This window comes from Ochotona curzoniae, unplaced genomic scaffold (genome assembly GCF_017591425.1).
Source record: "Ochotona curzoniae isolate NIBS_2020 unplaced genomic scaffold, NIBS_Ocur_1.0 contig_2688, whole genome shotgun sequence".
In the NCBI taxonomy this organism is placed as follows: Eukaryota; Metazoa; Chordata; class Mammalia; order Lagomorpha; family Ochotonidae; genus Ochotona; species Ochotona curzoniae.
In genome coordinates, this window is record NW_024465553.1 from 17,164,571 (window position 1) to 17,192,560 (window position 27,990).

Below are 27,990 nucleotides of genomic sequence, written 5' to 3' on the forward strand. Positions count from 1 at the left end.
GATGGTTGGGATCACATAAGCAAAGACTCCAATGTCAAGTTGATGAGTTTGTCCTTAATCAGGTAGGAAATTGATCTACCAAGTAAGTAGGCAAGATCTTTGCCACTGCAGCTAAAGCAAACAGACTAGGTACCTAAGAAATTACACATGACAGAGAGCAAAGTACTCTTTGCACACCAATACGAAGATGATTCACTCTGTGCACACCATCATTCTTGTACAAGAACTGAATTCAGTACTCACATTGTCTTCAAGCTTCCATGATCAAAAAGCAAAACCAAAGAAGTAACATACATGCAAGTGAGAGTCTAAGTACACAGTTCAAGAAGAGTTTCTGAGTGACAACACCGCTCCCAACAGAGGCATTCAGACAGAATACACATTCAGGATCACAGGTTAGTGCACACACATGTGCGCGCACACACACACACACACACCACTGTGGAACTCAAAACCCTCAACTTCATGAAGGTCTGCATAAAGGGGGCGTGCCTGAAGACAAAGCGCCACATTGTGTTCTGTTCCATGTTCCGTTCTACTATTGAGTACTAAGATTTATATTCTTTCACTCTTCAAAGTGGCAGCATCAAGTCAGATGTGGCAGGCAGGCTGAATGAGCTAAAACCAAACCACACCAAACTGAAGAAGCCAAAACCTACAGTTCCTGGTGCTGAGTTATCAAATTATCTCACACACACATACATCTCGGCTGTTTTCTTAAAAACTCAGAAAATCTTTCAACAGACATAAATTCCCAGTGCCACAACCTGCCAAGACTGAACAGGTGGTGTCACCTTCTTCCATCGGATCTCTGGCTTCCCTTCTTACCACACTCTTCCCCTCGTCTCACTCCTGTTACCTGCCTAACTCTGAACCCACTGGACTCCTGCCATGTGCACAGGCAGCAGCTCCCCATTTATTATTGTAGAGACACAAGAGTTAAGTGCTGAGCTGAATGGTGTAAATGAACCAAGTGTTAGGGAACACTCCTTCTACTTTAGGAATGAAGTGTTGCTCAATTCTGGTGTCATGACTCAGGTCTTGGAATCTGTTGAAGTTCCTTTTTTTGTTGTTGTTGTTTAAGATTAATTTATTTTTATTGGAAAGGCAGATATACAGAGAGGAGAAGAGACAGAGAGGAAGATCTTCCGCCTGCTGCTTCATTCCCTAAGTGGCTGCAATGGCTGGAGTTTGTGCTGATCTGAAGTTAGGAGCTTCTTCTGGGTCTCCCACACAGAGTCAGGGTCCCAAGGCTTTGGGCCAATTCTCTACTGCTTTCCTAGGCCACAAGCAGGGAGCTGGATGGGAAGTGGGGCCACCAGGATTATAACTGGTGCCCAAATGGGATCCCGGCACGTGCAAGGCGAAGACTTTAGCCACTAGATTACTGCGCCGGGCCCAAAGTTCTGTCTTTTGGCAGAAGTTCTGGAGCTCACATACAGAAACTGGAACTACATCACCGAGTCCTTGGGAGGCCCCAAGAGAGGCCACTGATTGCTGCTGGGCTCCCTCATGCATTGTATGTTACACACACACACACCATACATATCAATGATAACATATGAAATACAAAAGCACAAACATTTGGAAGAAGGTTCAAGCTTCTTCAGTAGAACACTGACATGGTCACGCCTTTCCTTTCACAGTAAACCATGAAATCCATGGGCTCCTAGCCAAGCACTGCCTCAGGCAAGGGGCTGTCCTGCATTATAGCAGCTCAGCCCTTGTGGCATGGCTCTGGCCACATGTGAGACAGAGATGAGAACAGCCACAGAAGCTTAGGTTCAGGAACTACCAGGTCCTGAGCACTCAATTCTTAGATGCGTGCAGGTGGTGCAGCCGACCGTCAGTGTATCTGTCTGCGCTGCTGCTCTTCAAAGATGCACGAGGGCTCTCTGCTTCACCAGAACCTATGAGGCCCTGTCACTGCATTACTGTCATGCCCTCTTGACTGTGGCTTTTGGAGGTGCTGTGCTGGCTCTGAATGTTCATCACCCTACGAGGCCACCCATGTGAAGGATGCGATTGAAATTCTTGCTTTAACAGCTAGAAATCAGGTAAGCAGAGGCATGGAATATATACGAAATCAATGATTTTCAGCTAAGAGACCTGGTAAGTTAAATTGCAGTAAAGACAGAAAATTCTGTAGCCAACAAAGAGAAAGGAATAGCATCCTAGTTAGCAGTGAGACGGAACAAACTGTCAATGGACCCAATGACCTGCACCAGTCTCAAGGGAAACAGGCCAAGTGGAAAAAGCCCAAAATCCCAAAATGTTATGTCCTATACAATGTCACATTTATCTTCTCTTAAATGATGAAATGACTGAAACGGAAAACTGGTTAGTAGTTGTCAAGGGTTGCAGATGGGGTGTGTGTATGGGGGAAGAGAGGAGAAATAGGAAGAAAGCAGAAGATACACAAACTCACACATAATAAGACTGTATACAAATATTACCATACCATATATTACACACCACAAATACAATTCAAATAATTTCTAAAAAAATATCCAGGAAATCTTACGACACCTTTGCAAAACTAAATAGCGGGAAAGAGGGAATATTTTATATATGATTCAAATGACCTCTAATGCGTAAAGGGAGAAAAAACCTGAAGGTAGCCATGTGCATAAAAGCCAGTTGAAAAGGTCACTAGAGCACAGTCACTGATTTCTTCTAGAAGAATATGAATGAAATGTACCTCTACACAGAGGCTTGAGGCTGAGGGCCACTGGGGAGGAACAGCTCACATGTACATCTTCTGCATTTTATGTAATGTGTGTTATTTATACATAAATCACTATCTTCTTTTGAATTTGTGGTCTGGCAACTGCTTCTTGGGATGGTTCATCCCCTCTTGGGTACCTACTTATCTTTTTTTTTTTTTTAAAGATTGATTCATTTGTTGGAGTCAGATGTACAGATAGGAGGAGAGACAGAGAGGAAGATCTTCCATCTGATAATTCACTCCCCAAGTGACCGCAACGGCCGATGCTATGCCAATCCGGAGCCAGGAGCCAGGGACTTCTTCCGGGTATCCCACACGGGTGCAGGGTCCCAAGGCTTTGGGCCATCCTCCACTGCTTTCCCAGGACACAACCAGGGAGCTGGATGGGAAGTGGAGCTGCTGGGATTAGAACCAGTGCCCATATGGGATCCTGGCGCGTTCAAGGCGAGGACTTTAGCCACTAGGCCACGCCGCCGGGCCCTGTAACTGATCTTGAACCTCCACACTAGTTCTGAAGCTCAGGGTCCCTGGCACATCAAAAGCAAGTGCCCATACTTCTCCAACTCAACACATGCTATATTATTTCATAAAGAGCAGTTCAGTCTACAGTAGCTGACTATAAAAAGAAACAACTATCTTCAGGCCAGATGGACATTTTGAATTTCAAAAGAGCATGTGAGAACAAGTGAAAACATAATCACGATACGTTGACAGCCACCGACTGTGGAGATGTCACCATATGCTTGTTAACAGTGCCAAGCAGCTTCCATGCATGATCTCAATTGAATCCTGGCAGCCAACCATTGTGATAGGTGTGTTTTACTATTTTCATTTTATAGTAAATGAGGACAAGGAATATAGATTTTTAAAAAAAGATTACTTAAGGTGTCAAAGCTTCTGAACGTGTACTGAAGTCTGTAAAAATGTGTATTCCATTTCATGGCTTAGTCAAACTCATTAAGTATTAGAAATTATGCCAGTCTTGAGCCTGGTGCAGTGGCCTAGCGGCAAAAGTCTTTGCTTTCAACACCCCAGGATCCCAAATGGGTGCTGGTTCTAATCCTGGCAGCTACAGTTCCCATCCAGCTCCCTGCTTGTGGCCTGGGAAAGCAGTCGAGGACGGCCCAAAGCCTTGAGACCCTGCACCTGCATGGGAGACCTGCAGGAAGTTCCTGGCTCCTGGCTTCGGATTAGCATAGCACTTGCCATTACGGTCACTTGGGGAGTGAATCATCAGACAGAAGATCTTCCTCTGGGTCTCTCCTCCTCTGTGTATATCTGACTTTGCAATAAAAATAAATCTTAAACAAAAAAGAAAAGAAATTATGCCAGAGTCTAAATAACTATCGAGACTTGTAGTAGGTGGGGCAAAATACTTAACAAAAAAGTTGGGGGACATCCAAAGAAAGAAATGCAAATTGAAATTTTTACTCAGTTCAGTTCAAAACTTAATACTTGGTTTCCAGATGAGAGAACACTCACTTTGGCTCAATCAGCGATCAAATTTCTTCCAATAAGGAAATATAACCAAACAAAAAAATGTAAGGTTTTACCTTTGTCAATAAACTTCTGGATGGATCACTGATATGGGAATCAAATCAACTTCCTAGAAATTACAGACATCAAATTAAATGTCAACAGACAGCATATTATTGATGGCTCCTGATTTCTATAATTTAGTCATTAAATTATTTTGTACACGTCAACTTAATTCTAAATAAGTGATTCCAAAATAGAAAAATAAATTTAAAACTCACCTACTAAGTTCCTTGTGTAGCAAGTTTACTAGTAGAGTTGAACCATGGAATTGAGAGACTATACATGAATGTTATTAAACAAATATGACATGCAAGATTGCCAGAAACTTTTCCTAAAGTCAGATTACTTTGTACTGACACAAGATATCATGAAAGATTTATAATAACAGCACGATTAAAATAAACATTTACAAACATACCAAGTAGTTTTCTGAGGTAAGAACAGTGTGAAATAACCAAATTTCTCCAAGGTACCCCTGCACTTTCTGCTCTATTCTGTTTCTAGTGTTAATACAAATTCAAAATCTATTTAACAATTTCATTACTGGACCAGCAAAATTAAGTATCAACTGATCACCTTAATTAAATACTGCTTTGTGTGTGTGTGTGTGTTTTTTTTTTTTGGGGGGGGTGCCTAACCTCTTTTCATTTTACAATGAGTTTATCTGTTACACCACTTTCCTATAGACAACACTGAGTTAATATCCTAAAATCATGTTAATCTAGATCTCCTAAAAACTGGATGATAATATTTCTACTTCTGAGGACTCTTCCACACCTCCTGATGTGAGTACAGACATAAACCTACAGCTGCAAGGCAAAATCATGATTCTGAAATGATTACCACTGCTTATCCTGCAGGCATTCTGAATACTTTCAGAACAGAGAGGGCAACCATCCTCAGCCTAGAAGAACACACAAGTTCCCATTTCTTCTGAACCAGAGAACACAGTTTGAAAGTTTTGCTTTTGATCACAACAGATATCAGGTAGCTTTAGTAAGCTGCAAATGAGTCTTCATATAATAACAATTCTATCTGGCTACCTTGTGATACATCCTTAGCCAACGAAATAAAGGCAGCTGAGAAAGATCAATGTGTAGAAACGTATTGCAGGCCAATAAGCAATCAACTGCTTATTAAATAGTACAAACAGTGGAAATTACTTTATGCAGCAAATTACACATTCAACATTGACTTGTTAATGAATTTAAAGTCTCTTATGGTTAAACATTCAAATTTCAGGGAACCACATAGAATTGGTCAGGATTTGGATTAAATTAAGCCTTCTGGACTATAAAACCAGGTTGTTGAACTCAAAGTGATACTACTAAGTGTTAGTAAATATTAACTCTATTTACACAATATTTGCTGTAGGCCATGACACTACAGAAAATTTGTCTGTAGCACAAAGATACTCAAAATATTGAAGTCTTCAGTGAATACATTTACCACCTGCTGAATTCAATTACAGAATGGAAACGGTGTTCAAGGAAGAAGGCTCTTCTCCATCTTCTTTCAGGTTAGAAGACGACTTTTTTTCCCTCTCTGCAGAATGAAAAAGGGGAAGAGCCCCTTTATGTAATGAAACGGGAACATTTGGGCTTTAGCTCTGTGTTTTGCACTCTGCGTGGAATTATAGCCACATGAAGGCAGAAGGCCATGCTCCCCAAGAATCGGCAATCTGGCAAGAACCCACAAACCTGACAGGTTTACAGGCTACACGCCAGAGGGCTCAGCAACTCCACTCTACTTCCATGCAATCTTGATTTTTAAAGTTCAAAATAAGGCAATAAGGTTGATTTCCATGAAGTATGGTAGTTCTTTCCACCAGGATTCAACATCAGATCAGGTGAAAACTCAAAGCCTAACAAAAATAAAGGGAGAAACCTGAAAGAAGAGAGGGAATAACAGCAAATGGACTCCAAAAACATTTAAGATAAAACATCACATCAATCAACAGACACACTGTAGGGAGCCCACAATATTTAACTTGGTCTCGGTCAGACTTCAAGACACAAAGATGAAATCAACTACAAAACAAAGACGAGTGTTTCTGAATGTCATCGGACCTTGTGTTATACAGTATGTGCTAACGAATCATAGCACTTTGAAATATCCAACGGGAAAGAAGTTTTGAGGATGTTCAGTTAGCATGTAATTAAGACACACCATATTATAGCAGTAATAAACATGAAACTAAGAAAACAAGAGAAATGGGCCCACTCCATATAGCCCATGAATCTCATTGGCTTTATCATGAAAGTTTATTGTTTTTAATTCTATTACAATCAGCTACCAGTTACATACAGTAAAAAACAAAACCGGTCACAAAGCAATGATGGTAGAGATAGTCTGTGACACTGTACAGTGGAGGAAATATTGTCTGTCGGAATCCTCCAGTGGACTCCCACTTGGTTTCAGTGCTTAAGCTATCACTCCCTCCCTCCCCAAAATAGTTAAAAAGAAAAATTAATGTCTTGCTTGGGTATAGCAAGATCCTAGAAACTCTTGGGGGCACTGAAGAACTTTAAAAAAATGAAAGCAGTAGAAACAAAACAGAACTGAAACGTGGAGGCAAGGTGACACACAAAGAAGCTCCGTGAGGCCTCAGCTTCAGGTCACCTCAAAGCGAACCACCTGGAAAGAAAAGACAAGATGGTCAGGCCAGGAGGGACAGCAGCCCTCCATCTCGCATCCAGCTACTCCTCCCCAGCTCTACAGTGTCCAAGCTCTCCTTAAGGCGTGTCTTTTTTCTAAGTGATCCAGACTGCAGAAGCATCCAGGATGCTTCGTTTTCTAATACTTTTGGCTATATCTATCAGCAACTAGTAATACTTACTCTTCGAGAACTAGAACCACAGGAAGAGGGCATTTCTAGCAAAGCATGCGGTCTTCTTTATCTCAAACCCTTTGAAGCAAACACACAGTAGGCCATTTGCAAACCTGTGCACTCTTACCTCAGAGAAACCATGACTCCGTTCAAACACTAAGTCTCAAATATATTTGGTTCGATTGAGGGCTTTTTCAGCCAGGTGACCACTTTCATCTGTGATCTTCTCCCAATCAGTCTGTCCGACCACAAAACCTATGGCCCTTTTCCTATCTGCATCCTTCTTTTCTTCCAGGTCTGCCCATCTCACCTAAAAAGAATATAGCATTAGGCTGGGCTTCAGAAAAATCAATATGCAAAAGGCCCCCTTCTCTCTGGACAAAGGGGCCAGATAACAAATTTGAAACCATAGTTTGGAAAACTTATCTGGAAGAGGTAGAGAAAGTCATTTAAGCCACACAGCACAAATTCTCTGGTCAATCACCAAGTCCTAGTTGTTTCAACTCACAAAGATCTCTGCTCCTGGCTCTCCCCTGTCCTTGCCATTTCCTCTGCCACTCCTTTGTAACTCAATGACTTCAGGACCAAGCACAATGCCTCAACAGCTAAATCCTCAAAATCCTCACCTTGTAACTTCCAGGATCCTGTACAGGTGCCAATTCCTCTCTCAGCTGCTCCACCTTCCATCCAGCTCTCTACCTACGGCCTGGGAAAGGAGCAGAGGATGGCCCAATACTTTGGGACCCTGCACCTGCATGGGAGACCTGGAAGAAGTTGCTGGCTTTGGATCAGGTCAGCTTTGGCCTTTGTGGCTGTTTGGGGAATGAACCAGTGGATGGAAGAATTTTCCCTCTTCTTCTTTCTGTAAATCTGATCTATCTTTCCAATAAAAAGAAATAAATCTTTAAGAAAAAAAAAAAAAGGAAAGAAACTAGGTTATTATGCCAGGCCCCTGATGTCAATTTTTTTAAGATTCATTTATTTCCACTGCAAAGTCAGATATACAGAAAAGAGAGACAGAGAGGAAGATCTTCCATCCGATGATTCACTCCCCAAGTGACTGCAACGGCTGGTGCTGTGCTGATTCGAAGCTGGGAGCCCGGAACCTCCTCCAGGTTTCCCACGCGGGTGCAGGGTCCCAAGGCTTCAGGCTATCCTCCACTGCTTTCCCAGGCCACAAGCAGGGAACTGGATGGAAAGTGTAGCTGCCAGAATTAGAACCAGCACCCATATGGGATCCCGGCACGTCAAAGGCAAGGACTTTTGCCGCTAGGCCACTGCACCAGGCCCTGATGTCAATTTTTGATGAGTGGCTTGAGAATTAAGATATTTGAAATTAAGACACAAGACAGGGGAAAAGAGTTAAGGAGGAGACATTTTAAAGGAATATACTGGACACCATTCAGATCTTTACTTTTCAACTTAAAACAAAAGAAAACCTAAAAAACTCCTACATGGGATTATTATATTTTTCAGTGCAGAGAATGGCAGTTTTACCTAGATAGAACTAATCAGAGAAAAATAGTCTTCATTTCAGATTATTCATTGTTACCCAACTACAGTGAGCTGTCATTTCCAAGGAGAGCCACCAGCATCCTGCATCGAGTGCCTGCTCCTTGCTGCTAATGTGCACTCTGCAAGGGAAGCAGCAGAGGATCGCTCTAGTACCTGTTATGGAGTTCCCTGGCTTTGGCCTCACCTAGCAGTGGCTGCTGGATATTTGGGGAATAAATCAGTAGATAGATGATTTCTCACTCACTCTCTGCATTTCAAATAAAGTGAAAATAAATTTTAAAAACAAACTGCAGTACCAGTCATCACTTAAGTAGTCCGTGGGGGGGTTGAGCACAAATGGAAGGCCATTAATGGCATCTACCTTCCCCATTCCCTTGAACTACACAGAAAACAGTTGGACACTGGACTTTCTGCAGTATTTGGAAGCTTTGAAACTTGGATTCTTTCAAATGGTATTCACTGTAACACTGTACTGCATTGTTGTTCACCATTTTAATTATCTTAAAATGAAATATTCCATTATTATTGAACACTGAGGAAATTCATAAAATACAAAGAAATGCTGCACAAACATGCACTATTAAGGAAATGCAAAATATCAGATTATCAAATGTGAAACAGTTTGATAACAGCAATAGTAGGCTAACTGTGAAACAACAGGCATTTACAGTTAAGTAAACAGGGCAAACAAATAGAAAATCTATTCAAGAGAATAATCTTTAAGTATGTCAGAAGGACAGCCTATGACCTGCAGCTTTAATGTTAAATATTCTCCTTAAGGATGTATTTACAAAAAGTTGTCAAGACACATGCACTATGATTCTCAATCAATGTTTGTGCTGGCAACAACAACAAAAAAATCAGTAAAAAAAATGTATAAATAACTGATTATACAATCAAACAATGGGACAATGCATTGCCTTTTACAAAGAACAGCAGATCTGTATAAATTTACACAAAGATCAAGGTGGGTAAGCTAAAACAAGTTTGTGTTCAACAGTATATGTACTTTGATCTCTGTTTTAAAGGACATTATAGAACTATCACTCTTACTGAATTTAATATCTGTGTAAAGATGCATCAAGTCCTGCCTTTATTTCTCTGCTCTCTCCCATAACAAAAAAATTTTAATCTTTTCTATTTATACTTTCTTTGTGCAAAATCATTCAGTCCAGTGGTTCTAAATATGATTTCCTCAAATTTTTCAGTCATGAATTTCGTGACTTCATACTAACAGCCTGACATCTTCTCTGAGGTTTCTTAGGTCCCTAGCTTAATGGCTGGTTTTCTCTCTCTTTTCTTTTTCCTTCTTCCTTTTTTTTTTTTTTTAAAGATTTATTTACTTTTTATCAGAAAGGCAAATTTATAGATGGAGAGACAGAAAGATCTTTCATCTGCTGGTTCGTTTGGCCGGAGCTGAGCCAATCTGAACCTAGAAGCCAGGAGGTTATTTTGGGTGCAGGGCCCCAAGGCTTTGGCCATCTTTTGCTGTTTTCCCAGGTTGCAAGCAGAGAGCTGGATGGGAAGTGGAGCAGCTAGGGACATGAACTGGTGCCCATACTGAACACCAGCACTTGCAAGTTGAACCATTGTGCTAACCCCGACTCTCCATTTTCTACCTTCAAGCTTATGACTCCAATTCTCAAACAATGCTCATGACCAGAACCTCCAGGAGTCACCAATGATCCCATCAATTCCTGGACCCTCCATCCTGAATCTGTTTAAGAAATCCCACAGATTCTCTTCAAGACCTGGCCCCTTTGCCCCGTGATGAAACGGCAACTCTCAACTCATTTAGGGTTGGCAACATGCTATTCATGTGAAGTTCTATTGTCCATTTTTAAGTTATTTCTACATTTGATTTAATAATCTGTAAGGCCTGACATTTCTTAGATGTGTACTAGGATACAGCATAAACTAAATTGCTCTTAAACAAAAAAAATTTGTTTCATTTTATGCCTGCAACTTTTTCAAACCAGATGCTTAAATTAACCCTTTATCTGTTGGCAGTTTCTTACAAAAAGTTTCTTACCCTCTTCTTCCCAGGCTCAGAAGCACGAGTATCATAGTCATCAGGCAGTTGAAGATAATCCTCCATTCTGCTGGCAATCGCCTCCCAGTCACGTTTCCTTTTAGTGCCAGTCCTCAAGCCATCCAACTTGTCTGGGGGATAAACACAGAGCCATGGCATTAAGGATGAGTGTGAGATAGCATACAACACATACACAGATGGAAAGAAGGTTGGGGTACTTTTGGAGGGCACAGCCACATGGCTGAGTGAAGCATCACTTGCAGATCCAAATTATCTTCTTGGGTGAGACCACATCAAGTTCTGTGCAACTACTATAGTTTGTCTGCTGTCTATCCATATAGTCATTATATCACGACAGTGGGCTAAGTAGCAAACATGAGCAAAGCACAAAGCAAGCAAAGGCACCTATGTCCTAGCCTTCTTGTCCTCTCACCCTCTAAAATCACAATTCAGCTCTAATATTCTGAAGGAAAGGCAAATTTTCCCCCAAAGACAACGGATTCCTTTTTTCTTTAATGCAGTATTAACACCACCCATTTGATCTTCAATCAGGAGTGATACAATGTTATACGAAAGCGAGACAGTACAAACAATTCAATGAGCCAAGCTAATGTTTAAGAAGGTTTAGATTAACAGCTTCTTAGGAATTTGGTTGTTGTGAGAATATACACCATGAATTAACATTTACAAATCAGCTGACTATATGAAATCACCACTTTCTTTGTTTAATACTGTGAAGTGTTGCTTAACATTCTGAGGCTAAAGGCTGGTTAGCCAAGTGACAAAATGTGATATTTCTCTCTGAACCCTGAATCTGGAAGGGCTATCCAGGGGCTAAAAGCTGTAATCAATTAAATAAAAAGGGATTGTGAATTCAGAAATTATGAGACATAAGTTTAGGAGTCCTACAGAAAACACAATGGAAATGTACCACATCTCTTTTACTGATGTTAATATTCAGTCTGAATATTATATATGGAATACTACGAGTCATACACATTTTTAGCTACACTGAAGTACTAAACTTTTGAATCATTTGAAGTTAGATAAACACACTATTGTTAAGCAGGCCAATAAAAAAGTCCCAAAACTACAGAAGCACATAATAACCACTTATCATCAAACTCCATAAAGGGTGAGAATGTATATAGCAAGTTGGACAGTATTTGATATGAAAAAAAAAAAAAGTGCAATGGAAGCAGTAGGCATAAGAAGGGTGAGTTTATATCTCAAACATAAAAGTTTCACACACAACTAACTGTGTAAGTCACAAAAACCAGCAAGATTTTTCATACTTGGCACAGTTTTTAGTTCTTAGGCCCTTCCCCCATAAATGCAATTAGCACTGAAAAATCAGTAAAGCAAATGACAACACTTTACAAAACTCAAGGAAATTTTATCATCTCATTTGGCAATATTTTAACATAGATGAATTTAGCAGAACCAGTCTTCTAATTCCTCTGTAAACCAACTGCTGTACCAAATGTGCATGGAAATGACACTGTACATGAGCTTAAACAAAGGATCCTTTAACTATACATGATATCTGACAATCAAGTCCCACAAACAAGAAATATGCTCTTTGATCAACGTGTACAGAAGTACTTGAAGAGCAGAAAACTCCAACACACTTAAACAGACCGCGAGAATTCCAAACTTAACACAATCAACTTTGTCATCAACATACTTCATAGGAAAAACCTTCACATCTCACGTTCAAGAACAGAACAGTCAGGCAGCAATGCAGAAGGGCAGTGTGAGCACTGCAGAACTTTCCCAGGCGCTGCAAACAGGATGGGAGTTACAGATCCCGAGTTTTGTATTTTTAATGCGGGAACTCAAAAAAGAAGATCCTTCTCTTGCGAATCTCCTTCTTTGAAAGGTTGACTTTCATATTTCATCCAAACATGCTTAACATTCCCTTCTTAGGGCTGAGGAACGGCTCACACCTTTTCCATAGGGCACACTGGAAACCCAAACACACAAAGGGGTGGCATAAGGTGGAGTATTAACCACACAGATGGATGGCATAAGGTGAGGCATTAACCGCAGAAAGAAGCCTGGTGTCCAATATCCTTACGTGAATGATGTTTTGGAGGCTTGAGTTTCAAAAGATGAAGTTTTAAGATCAGATGAAACTCTATATCTACCTTGAGAGGTCAGAGAACTTTATCACATCTTCTAAACAGCATATATATAAATATATATAATCAGGAAACAAACAAAAAATTTCTGTAGACCCATCTATGCATTTTCTAAATGTAAACAGTATTTGTGAAAATTGGTTCAAGGAGAACATACAAAAGCAATGTGCCTATACAAACAGCAATCATACTCTAACTATGAAAAAATAAATCTGCATGAAAGATAGAAGACCAACACACAAAACAACTCCTAGGTGATACAAATGTCACCGAGACGAGAAAAACAAAAGTACTTCATATGGAGAAACCGGACAGGATGAAACAGTCTCAAATATTCAAGTTCTTACAGTTAAGGAACTAAAATCATGTCGCTGGAATTTAAGTAACAAGAGTGTTGAATTCTAGCAAGCTGAATCCCACACTTGCAACAAGGTGACTGTATCATCTGGAGAGGAACCAGTCAGGCCTGCCTGGAGGTACTGCCTCCATCAATTACATGACATCTCCACCATCTGTGTCTCAGTCTTGTTCTCATTTGTTTTAAAAGCATGCCGTTTCCAATTTAGCATTTAGACATAGACTGAGCAGCATGCTGCTCTTGGTGAGCACTGAATAAGAATCTGCAAGGAATCCCAGCCAACTGTTTTAAAGATTTTAGATAAGTATTTTCTCACTGGCAGACTAATCCATGAATAGATGTTCCTCAGTGTCAGATTCTGTTCCATTGGCTCAATGTGGGCACCGCTAAACCTTAATTTTCCACCAAAGAATTAGAATGTTATCAGGAGCAATCCAAGAACATTGGTAAAGTACTCAGAAGAAAACATTTGTTCCTGAGGTACAATTTGTTATAAGGTAGATCATTTTTTATAAGGAAGACAATATATATAGGCAAAATCTCAGATGCAAGATTCTCAAGTTTTGAAGAACTTTTCAAGTTTTCAAGAGCTTTTTGAAGAATCTTTTTTTTTTTTAAGATTTATTTTTATTTTTATTGTAAAGGTGGATATACAGAGAGGAGAGACAGAGAAGATCCTCTGTCCGATGATTTACTCCCCAAGTGAGCGCAACGGCTGATGCTATGCCGATCCGAAGCCAGGAGCTTCTTCTGGGTCTCCCACATGGGTGCAGGGTCCCAAAGCCTTAGGCCGTCCTCGACTGCTTTCCCAGGCCACAGGCAGGGAGCTGGATGGGAAGTGGGGCTGCCGGGACTAGAACCGGCGTCCACATGGGATCCCGGGCATGCAAGGTGAGGACTTTAACCACTTGCGCCATTGCGCTGGACCCTTGAAGAATCTTTCAACAGGACCAATGGGCCAGTGTCAAAGAAGTAAGTACTTTCAAGAATGCGAACAATCTGCCTTCCTCCATAGCTGGATTAGTTCTCAAGGTAGTACTCATACAATTAGACAAGATCAAGCCCTTACATAAATACTAAAAACAAACAAACCTAACTGTAAACAGGATAAAATTTATTTTCTAGATCTATCACCAGACCTTTAGTGCCTTTAACTGAAGATTTATTTGATAAACTCATTTCTGGTATTCACTGTCCACCACTCAGCTTTTAAAATTGAATGTGTAGAAAATGAATTTTCTGAGAAGCAAATGGTAGATAAGCCAAATAATCCCCAGAAATTAATACCAGCATGATATCACATTTTTGGATAACATAATTCCATTTTCCTTTGTCCTAAAAACTAGACATGAAAGTAGAAAATGGACTGGCTCAAGAGTAAAAAAACATCCTCCCAAATTACACAATATAAATGTCTCTGAAGTGAATTTATTTTGCTAAAGTATTTATCATTTGCACAATCCCCTGGCGTATCTTTGTTGTGATATTTCCTTGATCCCCAAAATAACCACCAATTAGATAATATGAAGCTCTAAGAGTCTTACGGATTATTCTAAAAGTTACAGTTTCAAACAGTTTAATGTCAAAATAAGCAGAAGGCATTATTATTTTAAAAATTAACATGATTATTGTTTCTCTATTTAATCTCATTTTAACACAGAATTACTTCTACAGAAGAAAATAGGTGGTTATCAAAGGTTTCCCAAGATGAAAGACTGGCAGAATAATGTGCTGGGTAAGCACATGGAATTTTCACACCATGAAGTCCTACAAATACTTTATAACAAAGCACCTATCCAAATAATATAGCAATATTATAGTCTGTGGAACTATTTTTAACATCAACTGTTTAAAAAAAAATCGGGGCAAAATGAAAGCAATAATGTATGCAACTGTATTCCAAATGAACCCCTCCAACACCAGAAACACAGATAAACTGCTCAAATATGTGTGAATCCAAGACATTTGAAAGGTTCCTTCCATTTAGCAATGACAGTGTGATGCCAGACACTGAGATCGACAGCCATGCTTCATCTATCACTACGGTTCGTCTCCCAAAAAAGCCCTTAACATGTTTCCTCATATTTTTATTACCACAACTTAGCACGTTAAATGTTCAAATAAAGTAAAAAAGCAAAAAGCAAAAAAAAAAAAAAAAAAAAAACCCTATAAAAATGCTCTGCAGTTTCACTCCAAACTATTGGAGGAATCCTATAGATCCACGATTTTTCGCTCAGAGACATCCTCACATTGAAGTTTCATTTGGGCAAACACCTTAATCAGTATTGTGATCTGGCACTAAAGACAAAGAAAACTTAGCAGGTAATCTTATAAAGCGGGTTCCTCAAAAAATTTTATTCAGAAACTAAAGTATAAGGGAAAAAGCTCTTTTAATCTTAATATTTATTATTATTCTTATCATCACCCACAAGTTTTCATAATCAAGTTCAACTTTGGACTGCAGTTAATTAGCTTGAAAAAAATTCTCATCAGAACCAACATTTCTTATTAATATGAAAGAACAGATGTTAGAAGTGACATTTTTGTTACTAAATTTAACAAATATCCCTGATTACTTTAAAAACTTTAAATGACATTGAAGATAGGTCATTCAAAATAGTCTTTTATTTCACTGTTACAAGATGTAACTACTGACACCAAAAACTAGTGAAACAGACTAAAGGATGTAAGGCAGGTCAAGAATCTTGGTCTAAGCGGAAGTTTTGGGAAAACTTGTTCTTCTTACAGCAGAAAGATCTATGACCATTACCATGAGGTATCACATATAAAAACAGGAAAAAGGAAATACCCACCTAGCTTTGCCTCAGATGTGTCCATCTCCCATTTGCTTTTCGGAATGTAACCCTAAATCGTACACAGAGAGAAGCTCGAAGGGTTAGAAAGAGACACATACATGCATAAAACTTTTGAACTGGAAAAGCATTAAAACTGGGAATGGATTCAGTTTCCACTCAGTAGTTACAAAAATATCCTTAGGGCAAACACAATCTCATTATTTTTGAAGAGACCAAATTGCCAAATTCATCAGACTTCACTGCCCAGATTTCAGAGTAGGCAATTCAGAATGGTATAACAAAGGTGCTTTGAGGCAGTTACAGTTTAAGATTTTAAAAAAAAAGCCTGCAGTTGAACAACATCTGTACAGCAAATATTATAAATTGTACAGGTAGTTATTGTGGTAAGATTATTATTGCTCAGGCTATCAGAGTATTTGTCAATACCACCTAGGTTACTTCCTAAATACAACTGTTGTTTTCAAGTAAGTAGACATGAGGTCCGAAAAGCATTAAGACAGTAACTTTATGTTTTGATGTAATCTTAAGTACTCAAAAGAAAGGAGAAGGATTGCCAGCACTGAACCCAAATACTCAAGCTTGAAGTTCAACCTCATCTTAAAATGATTCAATTTACCAGTTAGGTCTTGCAAAAAGTGGTTATATTCAATCAACTGCCTTCGGCAATCTACAAAGGTAACTTATATCATACATTTCTTAAGAAAGCAGTCTATTCAAGCAAACTCCCAAAAGATTTTCCAATTTCCCATCGTGCCTACAGAACTAAGTATTAACTTATTCTGTTTAATCATCAGCTAGTGGATGCTTTTCCCATGTGATTTATCACAATGTCCTCTTTCTTCACTTGGACTGTTTTTCTGTTAGATTCTACTACACAAAAACTTAACAGAGCTACTAAACAGATTCATCAAAGTGTCAGCATCTTCTTTGATGAGCCACTCTGGCTCACTACTGTTGGGGATGTTCAGGTTCACAGAACAGACTGACACAGAGCTAAGTCAGAAAGCACGTTCAAGATTCAAGACAGTAGCATTAATGTAAGAGTTTGAAAGTATCATCACTATTCCAGGAAAACTATGGATTTTAAACATCTCTAATCTTTAAGCCAGTACTAATACTTCAATTCCAATTTACTTGGTTGTTATTTCAGGTTACAAATTGTCTCACTGTTTCCGAATACATCGTCTAGAATAAACCAAGACAAAGCTAGGCTGAAGTGAGGGTGCTCCAAGTACTGAGGAAACCTGCACAAGTTATGTCAGAAATCATTTGAAAACATTTAGAGTTATTATAGTAATATTTCGTAACTATTAGATTCATTGAGGTATTAAAGACGACAAACTTTCACACCAATGATTCCCCCCAAAAAGATTCTCTTTATTAAGAGAAGTGTTGCTTTAGCCCAGATCTATTAATGAGTCAGAATCAGAAAATTCAGAGTTTACTGAGAAGTCCATTAAACAGTCTGAATGACTTAAAAGCTTTCTCTTAACCCTTTGGTTAATATCCTCCAATAATCTTTTACTCTTGGACTAGCCTCCAACAGTAGAAGATCTGGATATTGCAACCTTCTAGGTTAAGGAAAGTTTCATGACAAAGTTAAGCAGAGGAATATATTAACATCTCCCTGCTGGAACCACCTTATTCTTCCTTAAAACTGCATCATCCTCCCACTGGTTTCAATGGTAGGTGATGAGAAAAAAGAGACAGTCCAGCAGGGTAGAAGTTGAAAGCTTCCTTGCCATGTTTCTGATGTAAAAATACAGTATTACAGTGTGTTTCACTTTTAAAAATACAACTAAATGCCATTTAAAGTAGTTTGAGCTACACCTAAACAAGTCAGATGTTAGGAATCCTACAGTGAACTGAAATCCCCAGAAATTGAAGAAAGAGCTGCAGAAAGCTAGAAAGCTACAGCATTAGACTTCTCACATAACTGTGTTCTGGCCCACACGCTGCAAATGGAATAGAGATCGTTAGCCATATTCCAGAACAGTGTGAACCTTTTAGTGGATTTCCGGCCTACAAGGAATGATGTGTGTCAAAATATAGCTTAATTACAAAAAATAGTTTTAAAAATAAAACAAACATAGTGAAACTCAAATGCCATTAACTTTAAAGCTTAGCTTTTAATCCATGTTTAAAACCTAGGAATGTAGAAATCGACACCATCTCTATATAATCACAGTTTCTCTCGAGAGTCCTTTACGTCACGCATGCACTTATTGGGACCACTCCTTGGAGATTGGCTATGTTCTACAGGGTAGCAAACAGGCTCCTGCTTTCTACATTTTCAGAAGAATGTGAGAAGCAACTTTAGCAAGGGCTGAGTTTTAAGTAAACCAAGTAGTATTCTGGATTTAAAAAGCAACACTATTTCAAGCCATTGCTACTCTTCGTACCTCAACAGCAAACATTGAAAAGTCAACATATCTCTACAGGCCGCATATTTTTGAATGACAGAGTAAGGCAAACATCTCTACAGCAGTGTCATCAAAAGTATTTATAGCAGGTACACAAGAACTTGGAATTCACACATTAAGCTTTTAATCAGTTTAACTAAAATCCATGCTCTACACAAATTATTTCCCATCACTTAACATGATAAAATGCAAAACAACAAATCCAGCAGCCAATGGCAACCCTCAGCCTCCTCATTCAATAAATTCTGCTCAGTTGTCAGAAACTCAATTTTGAAATCTCATAGTGAACAAGAAATAATCAGAAGTTAGATGGGTTACACCACATTATCTGCTGGAATGTAGTAAGCCCTTTAATATCTATGACTAATTTTTTTTAAAAAAGTATACTCCCCTACTAAAAATCACCACAAATATGAGTGCAAGGGCAAGTTTTTTAGCAGCCTGGAAGATTTTCTCTCAGCAACACAGTAGAGGATTCTTTTGGTTTGCAGAAAAGTAAAAACGATCCAAAAGTCTCCTTGATAATGATTATGGCAAACTTGCACCATTTAAATGTATATCAACAGTAGTGATCTGATCATAGATCAGAATTTAAACCCTTAATAATTCTAGTAAAGAGACACTTTGCTCAAAGTGGTTGGTCTGTCTCCTACCAGTTCGCTTTCCTCTTCTTCTGCATCTTTCTTTTCTTCCTTCTGCTCTTCAATATTTGCATCAAAATCTTCCATCTCCACCTACACCATGAAAATAATCATTTAGGAAAAAACCATGTTAACACTTAGGATAACGCTGAGATAGAATGAGAGCAGCAACAGTAGAGAGAAGGCAGGTTGGTCGAGTCATTTTAAACACCCAAATTCTGAAAGAGAACTGATAAAAAACAGAATGATACTTCAGCCTTTAGTTTTCCCTGGATATTTATCTTTTTAATTCCCTACATAAACTATAAAGCTCTGTTTTGAGAAAATGTCTCGTTATTTTAATTATCTATGGATTACCACAATTTCTTCTTAATATTTTTAGCATGTATTTTGCTAAGCAGGTAAAACAAAAAAATGATATGAAACTCAAAATATTAAAAAAAAATGTATAGTGAAAAGTAGGATGAAAGTAGCTAGGCACACATACACACACAAAAAAGTAGCTAGGCTCAGGAGAGCAGTAATGAATATTAGAGTAGAAGGAGTAGTAAAAATATTTGAAAAGAAAATATTTTAATTATTGAACTATATTAAATATATTTAAATGTATTAAGTATTTTAAATATTTTAAAACATAGTATTTCAGGTGTTTAAATTATTTTAAATATTTAAGAATATTTTAAATAGAAATTTTTAAAAAGCTGACAGCACTCGTTAACTGACCGCACAGTGGAAGGTCAGGGCTGACTGCACACTGCTCAGCATTCGAATGACTGCTGGATCTAATTACTAAAATCAAGAATAATAGCAAAGAAAAACATTTGGATGAATTACATTTTGGACAGGTTGTATTTGAGGTATACCAAGAAAATATATAGTCTTTTGGTAGAAAATTTTAAAAACAATCATAATTGTTAAGGAGTCGAGAGAATGCAAAGCACAGGGAGGAGGAAGATGGTCGTTGAGAAGAGTGACACAATGACAACAAAGAGGAAAATGGCAAATCTCCCCTTTTCCACGGTAAAATTCTCTTCCAACAAATTAACAGTTAATTCAGAAAAGTATTAATGACCTATGAAATGATGTTGGGGACAGAATATTAACCAAGTATTTGCTATGGATTACTTACTACTAAATAAAAGGTAGTGAAAAATCAAGAGACACTACCTAAACCAAATGATCAAATCACCAACAACAAAACAAAGCGACATCTTACAGCTTCCAGTACAACTCACTGAGGACATACCAGCAATAAGCAGCATTTCTGTAACTATTTAACCTAAACCTCAGCATGTACAACCAACCAACCAACGCTAAACTGAGCAGCACTCCGTCAGGCACCTAGCCAGTTCTCTTCAAAAGTTCTTATGTCTTTCATGACAGCTTCTCTCTACATTAAAAGAGGGACTGAATCCTGGAGTTGTGAAAATTGTTATGGATCTGGTGCAGTGGCCTAGCGTCTAAAATTCTTGCCTTGAACGCACTGGGACACCACAAGGGTGCCGGTTCTAATCTTGGCGGCCCCACTTCGCATCCGGTTTCTTGCCTGTGGCCTGGGAAGGCAGTCAAGGACAGCCCGAAGCCTTGGGACCCTGCACCCGTGTGGGAGACCTGGAAGAAGTTCCTGGCTCCTGGCTTTGGATTGGCACAGCACCAGCCGTTGCAGTCACTTGTGGAGTTAATCATCGAATGGAAGATCTTCCTCTCTATCTCCCCTCCACTATATATCTGACTTTGCAATAACAAATAAATAAATCTTAAAAAAAAAAAAAGAAAAGAAAATTGTTATAAAAGGAGCCCGGCACAGTAGCCTACTGGCTAAAGTTCTCACCTTACATGTACTAGAATCCCATATGTGCACTAGTTCATATCCTGGTGGCCCCACTTTCCACACAGCTTCCTGCTTGTGGCCTGGGAAAACAGTAAAGGATAACCCAAAGCCTTGGGACCCTGAATCCACCTGGGAGACCGCGAAGAAGCTCCTGGCTTCAGATCAGATCAGCTCTGGCCACCGGGGCCACCTGGGGAGTGAACTGCAGAAGGAAGATCTTTCCTTTCTGTCTCTTCTCCTCTCTGTAAATCTTTCAAGTAAATAAATAAATAAATCTTAAAAAAAAAATCACTCTAAAACACAGCATGAGGACAACTGACAAAATCTGAGCATGGCTACATGACAAGTTAATCCAGGGAATTTTTATTGCTTAATATAGTACAGTATCCATGTTACCTTTTTGGAATTTGATAATTAATTGGTTTAGGACCTCTCTTCTTGGGAGTTACATGCTAAAGTCTTTTTTTCTTTTTAAGATTTATTTTATTTTAATTACAAAGTCAGATATACAGAGAAGAGGAGAGACAGAGAGGAAGTGGAGCTGTCCGGATTAGAACTGGCGACTATATGGGATCCCAATGCATTCAAGGCGAGGCCCTTAGGCACTAGGCCACGCCGCCAGGCCCTACATGCTAAAGTCTTAGAGATGAAGGCTGTGCTTCCCTCTTAACTCTCAGATGGTCCCACAACAATAATGACATTAATAAAAATAATAAACAGAAAAACATTAACAGATGGTGAATTTCAATTAAAGTTTTACAGGCGTTTTCACATTTTACATGTGACTTTTCTGTAAGATTCTTAGCGCAAAAATGTGGAGTAAAAGCTTGTTGTGCAATGCTTTCGAGCTGCAGTCACTTACTTCTTCAATAGCAGCATCCTGCAGCAAAGAACGAATGTCCAGGCGCATCATGTGCCGAGGCGCAGCTTCCCAGTGGTCGGCCATCTAGGGACATTCAGTTACGTTACTTCTACAGTGCTTGGGAAACTCCGCAAACAAAGACCCCGTGAGCATCCCAGATATACTTAACTAATACCAGGCCACACCTTTTTACAAAAAGAAAAAATTACAAATAAAAACATTTACTAAAGCAACTAGAAAAGATATTCTGAAGGATAAAGAAGAGGTTCCAGATAGCAATGCTCATGTCAATAAAATGAAGTTTAGTGTGCTCCACCACAGTATGTGTCTGAAAATCACCTTATTTATTTCTTTAAGTTTTCTTCCATGAATATTTCTCTTGCCACAAGTCTGGTTATCTGCACTCATTTCAGCCAAATACACCTATGCAAGAATGAGAAATGATTAAGAAATATTCACTTACATAGTAATACAAACGCTTGGAAGATCTCTTAATACCATACCTCAAATCCTTTAGTTTTTGCTGCACTCCAAAACTGGTCAAAATGTCGTACTCTGTCATTGATGGCATCCAGAATGATGAAGGGGAAAAAGCCATCGTCCAGAGTCTTTTTGAAGGTTTTGAACATGCTGGTGCGGTAGGTCTCTTCCATCTCCGCTTCATACTCATACTCCATTACCTATGAACCCCCAAGAGAGAGCTGGCATTAGCAAAAGCAAAGAATCATCTTAAACCCCTTCCTCAGTTTAGTATAAGGATACAGATGACTTTACAGTCCGTCACTCACCCCTAAGTTATAAAATTCAGATTCAGGGGCCCAGTGTGGTAGCCTAGCGGCTCAAGTCCTTGCCTTGTACATGCCTCTGGGAACCCATGTGGACGCAGGTTCTAATCTCGGCAGCCCTGTTTCCCAACCAGCTCCCTGCTTCTAGCCTGGGAAAGCAGTGGAGGACAGCCCAAAGCCTTGAGACCCTACACCCACGTGGGAGACCTAGAAGAGCTCCTGGCTCCTGGCTTCAGATCGGCACAGCTCTAGCCATTGTGGCTGCTTGGGGAATGAATCAACGGATGGAAGATCTTCCTCTCTGTCTTTCCTCCTCTCTGTATATCTGCCTTTCCAATAAAGACAAATAAATCTTTAAAAAAAAAAGTTCAGGTTCAGAAAAGAAAGAAGTTTTTGTCTTCAAATATGTCCCCTCTCTCTCCAGGCACTTTTTCCTTTATGTACTATTAGTGAATCAGAGTGTGATTCAAGAGGAACACCTCACCTTCTTTTTCACTTTCTTTCCAGAATCTGGATCCTTTTCTTCTTTTTCCACTTCAGTGATGAAGTAGTCATCCAAGCTTAGAACTCTGGGTGCTGGTCCTCCAAATTCTACCTCCTTATCCTAAGAAGCACATAGTTAAGAAGGTTAAAATGAATTACAGAACAAATTAATGTTCACATCAAAGTTCCTTCTCATGGTGAAAGAATACACAATCTGGGTGATTCCAACAGAAGCACATACACTTATCTAAGTTTGATGCAGCAGTTAACATGTCACTTAGGATACACACACCCCTTGTCGGAGTGCCTGGCTCGAGTCTTAGTTCCACTTCTGATTTTGTGCTTCCTCCTCATGCATACCCTGGGAGGCAGTAGGTGATAGCTCAAGAGCCTGGCTCCCAACCACACATGTGGAAAACCCAGAATAAATTCTACATTCCCAGCTTTGGCGTGGCCCAGTCCTTTTTGGGGGCACCTGGAAAGTGAATCAGAGGATGGAAGAGCTCTTCTCTCTGCCTTTCAAACAAAATTAAACTAATTTAAATGAGTATCAGGGGCCATAGGTCAATTGAGAGTTACCTAAGTCAACCTAACTCTGCTTACTAAGAAAGCCAAGTGGCTAACACAAGCAACTGGCTTAGTTAGCTTTCACATACTCACTCGAATAAGCTTTGCAACATGAGTCTTCCCGCTGCCAGGCAATCCTCTCATTATAACAACAATCTGAAACAAAACAGATCAAAAAAGTCACTTAGATACTCGTTTTGCAGTAAGAGCTCAGTTAACAATGATCTGTCCTCACCAAATGATCACACAACAGGTCACGAACCAAATCTTCCCACGTTGAGAGGGAAGTAATTGAGTTAAGTTATCTGACCATATGGAATGAGATCAGAAAGTAACTGGGGTAGGGGAAGGGGACAGTAATGCTGTACAACAGGGTAAGTCGCCAGCTGGGATGCTGACATTCCACAGTGGAGTATCAGTCAAGTTCCAGCTGCTCTCCACTAACAAACTTAGGAAAATAGAAAACAATGGTGGAAGTAGTTAGGTCCCTGCTACCCCATGTGAGAAATCAGGATGGAGTTCCTGGAACCAGATTTCAGTTTGACCCAACCCTGGTTGCTGTGGTTATCTGGCAAAGGAACCAGTGGATCCAAGGTCTCTGCCTCAGTCTTTCTCCCTCTTTATAAGCCAGTTAAAAAAAAAAGTAACAGGAGAAAAAAAAAAAACCTGGTAAAATTACAAAATATGTGGAAATAATACATTCCTAAAAAATCGTTGATCCAAACCACAACAGAAATTAGGAGTTACTCAGAGAAAAACAAAAATGAAAATATAACACCAAAACTATGTATGGGATGAAACTAAGACAACCATTTGAAGGAAAACTTAGGCTGGTGTTGATGCTCTACTGGCACCTCCTTTCAGTTACGGCATAGTGGATTAAGCTACAGTCATCTGTGATGTCAGCACCCTATACTGGAACGCTAGTTCAAGTTCTATCTGCTCTGCTTCCAATCCAGCTCCCTGTTATTTACCTGGGAAGGCAGCTAAAGATTGTCCTAGTACTCACACACTTTCCAGCTCCTGGCTTCCCTGTCATGGCCATGTGAGGAATGAACAGGCAGATGAAGTACTCATCTGGGTACAACTGCTGGAGCTGAGACATTCTAAACCCAGAACCCAGGAGCTTCCATGTCTCCTATGTGGGTGCAGGAGCCCAAGGATCTGGACCATCTTCTGCTGCTTTCCCAGGTTGTATGCAGAGAACTGATCAGAAGTGGAACAGCTGCGACACAAACAAGTGACCATATAGGATGTTGGCACTGTGGATGAAGGATTGGTCTAATACGCTTCCATGCTGCCCTCCACCCCCACCCCACTGTTCCACTTTAGATCCAGCTTCCTGTTAGTGGACCTGGATAGGAAGCAAAAGATTGTCCAAGTGTTGGGCCCTGGACACCTGCATGGGAGACCACAAGTGTTCCTTCTCCTATTGCGATCATCAAAGGAGTGAACCACTAGGTGCAAGATATTCTATTTCTTCCTCTCTCTGTCATCTTGCCTTTCAAATAAATAATTCTTAGAAAAGCAAAGAATACCATGACCAACAGAATTTATTTCAGGGATGCAAGTTAACATGCAAAATTAATTAATATGGACTGTAAAGAGTGGCCCCTCCACTTCCTTCCAGTGGACACGGGAGAAAAAAAGTTGAAACTTTTGCTCCACTCTCTTCAACCTAATCAGAGATCCAGAGACCCTCTCAACTAGGTAAACAATATTAAAAATAAAGATACAATACCAATAGACTATAAAATAAAAACAAGCATGTTAAATTGATGCAAAATAAGGCATTCAATAAAATCTAATTTCCTTTCATTGTAAAAACATTCACCAGACTAAAAATAGAACTTTCTTAACCTGATAAAATGCATCTCTGAAAATCTATAGCTAACACCATCCTTAATGGTAAAAGAGAAGATGCCTAAGATCACAAGTCCATTTTTGCCACATATATTCATTACTATGCTCGAAGGTTTAGTCAGAGGAAGAAAAGGCGTTCAATGTAGAAATGAAGAAGGAGAACTGCATTTCCAGATGATAGGCAGAAATCCTAATAGAATTCAATAAAAACCTGCTACAACTGACAAGCGAGTTCAGCAATGCTATAGAAAGCAAAATGGGCACACAAGTCAAATGTATTGTTATACACTGCACTTGCAATAATCCAAACAGTGAAATCAATCAATTATATATTTAAAATGTGAACAAGAAATCGATTAAGCAACACACTCAAAAGATGCAGGCCTCTGACTGCATAAAAAAATACAACCCAATTAATTTTTTCCTACAGGAGACATATTTCACAAAGACAGGAAGAAACTGGAAGTAAAAGAATGGTGGAAGACATACAGTAGTACCCCTTTAACCACGGGGAATACATTCCAAGACCCTCAGTAGAACACTACTGAATCCTCTATACAAGCACTGTAATACTGTGACAGCTGATGTGATAACCAAGAGAACTAATTAAACAACTAACAGGTGAACAGCATATATAGCAAAGAAAAACTGGGTAAAATTATGGTTTGCTTCCTGAGTAGGACTGGCAGAAGATATCATCACACTACTGTAGAATGATTTATTCCTGGAACTTCTTAATACTTTACTTTTACTGCTGACGATGGGCAGTAAAAACTAAGAAAAGACAAAGTGGACTTCCATATCATGCAAGCAGTAAACACAGAATAGATGAAGTAGCCAAGCATTAAGCCTGCAACAGACTTTAAAGATTTCTCTTGTGATACGTAAGCACACTTGTCAGCTGAGACGAACTCACTCTTTCTGGTCGGCTTTCTCGGCCTGGTGGCTTCAGAATGTCATCCACATTCTTTGACTCAGGCTTCTTTTCAACCCGAGGAGCTGGAGGCGGCTGATGGCTTAGCGAAGGGGCAGGCAAAGGCATCCGCTCCTCTGGGTAAGTCCTCCGTTCTCCTAGGATCCCAGCAGTCGAGCAAAATTAATATTTATACTATAATTATCCTGAACATGAGTAAGGAGGTGATTGTCTTCTTGGAACTGTATTTATGAAATGCACAAAAACCTGTTCTCTTTATATATAAATAATAAAAGTTCATACAATACTATCACGTCTGTATTATGTAACAGTGTTATTTTATTATATTCATAACTTTCCGTAAAACAGCTATCCCCAACTTATCTTAATCAGAATTTACCTTGAGCGAAATTTATATCAAGTTTTAATGGTTCAAGAGCTACTTTTAATAAATAGAAAAGATTAATATAATTCCACGGAAATCAAGATTTACTTATACTTTCTAGCAAACAGAATATTCTGCAAAATACTGAACACATCTTTGAATGTATTAAATGCAGGAAAAAGGGGAGTGGGTGTCATGGTGCAACAGGTTAAACCACCACGGGATGCCATATCAGAATCTTGGCAACTCTACTTCTGATCCAGCTCCCTGCTAATGTGCCTACGAAGCAGCGGATGATGATTCAAATACCTGGGTCCCTGACACCCATGTTGAAGATCCAGATGGATCTAAAAGCAGTGCCTGGCCTGCTCTGTCAGTTTTACAAATGACAGTTTTACAGAGCCACTGACAGTTTTACACATGGAAAAATATGTATTGTGTTGCATTGTCAGAAAAAAACACTAGAGTTTAGTGTTGTGGCACAGTGAATTAAGCTGCTGCCTACAAAGCCAGAGAGAGTACTGGTTTGGGTCCTGGCTATTCTATTTCTAGTTCAGTTTCCTGCTAATATACTGTACTTTAATGACAACAGATGATGGCCCAAGTACTTGGGACCGTGCGACTCACGTTAGAGAAGAGGTGGAGTTCATGACTCCTGCTTCAGCCTGGTCTATTGCAGGCTATTGCAGTTATTTGGAGAATGAAATCAGAGGATAGAAGACTTCTTTCTCACATTGCCTTTCATCTTAGAAAAAGCACTATAAAGAAATTATATTTTGTTACTATATTTGATATCCTTCTAATCATAAGAATCACTCTACCTCCAAACATGGACGGGCCTTCATAGGCTGGCCGGTCAGACTTCCGGTCATAGGATGGCCTATCAAACCCCCCTCTTCTGGAGGAAGAATGGTCTTTTTTGTCTCGATACGACTGAGTCCTAGAAGGTAAAACAGGAGATGCTTTGGCAAACAAAACACCAGTGGGAGTCCCTGTCTTAGAATGTAATACAATCATTTGCCCAATCTTCTCTCCAGACAGTTTCTACACTTAGCCAAGGTGTATATTTGCTTTTGATTTTTGACTTAATCTGTTTCACAAAAATATCTAAAAAGCTCAAAAATTGCAAACATTAATCAGTTACCTACTAATTAAGACATGAATGCCCCTAAACTGACAATAACATTTCCTTTCCTTTCTGTCTCCATTTCTTATTTAATTCTCTGTAATTCAAGCTAGCAAACCTCCGTTACCTACTTTTCTGAACACTCGTTC

The 27,990-nt window shown here is 39.4% G+C and overlaps 1 protein-coding gene across 1 annotated transcript in view; it reads right to left on the reverse strand.

The window, feature by feature from the left end:
* Positions 1-5,040: 5,040 nt before the first annotated feature.
* Positions 5,041-27,990, reverse strand: part of YLPM1 (YLP motif containing 1) — a 68,560-nt gene continuing 45,610 nt past the window's right edge. Inside the window, exons 10-21 of the mRNA XM_040975281.1 lie at positions 27,537-27,655; positions 26,334-26,488; positions 23,648-23,710; positions 22,989-23,108; positions 22,223-22,399; positions 22,059-22,142; positions 21,720-21,803; positions 19,039-19,119; positions 15,960-16,011; positions 10,645-10,775; positions 7,225-7,407; positions 5,041-6,904 (exon numbers count right to left, since the gene is read on the reverse strand). Coding sequence (XP_040831215.1) covers positions 7,261-7,407; positions 10,645-10,775; positions 15,960-16,011; positions 19,039-19,119; positions 21,720-21,803; positions 22,059-22,142; positions 22,223-22,399; positions 22,989-23,108; positions 23,648-23,710; positions 26,334-26,488; positions 27,537-27,655 — 1,213 coding nt within the window. The 3' untranslated portion in view covers positions 5,041-6,904; positions 7,225-7,260. The remainder of the gene's footprint in view (positions 6,905-7,224; positions 7,408-10,644; positions 10,776-15,959; positions 16,012-19,038; positions 19,120-21,719; positions 21,804-22,058; positions 22,143-22,222; positions 22,400-22,988; positions 23,109-23,647; positions 23,711-26,333; positions 26,489-27,536; positions 27,656-27,990) is intronic.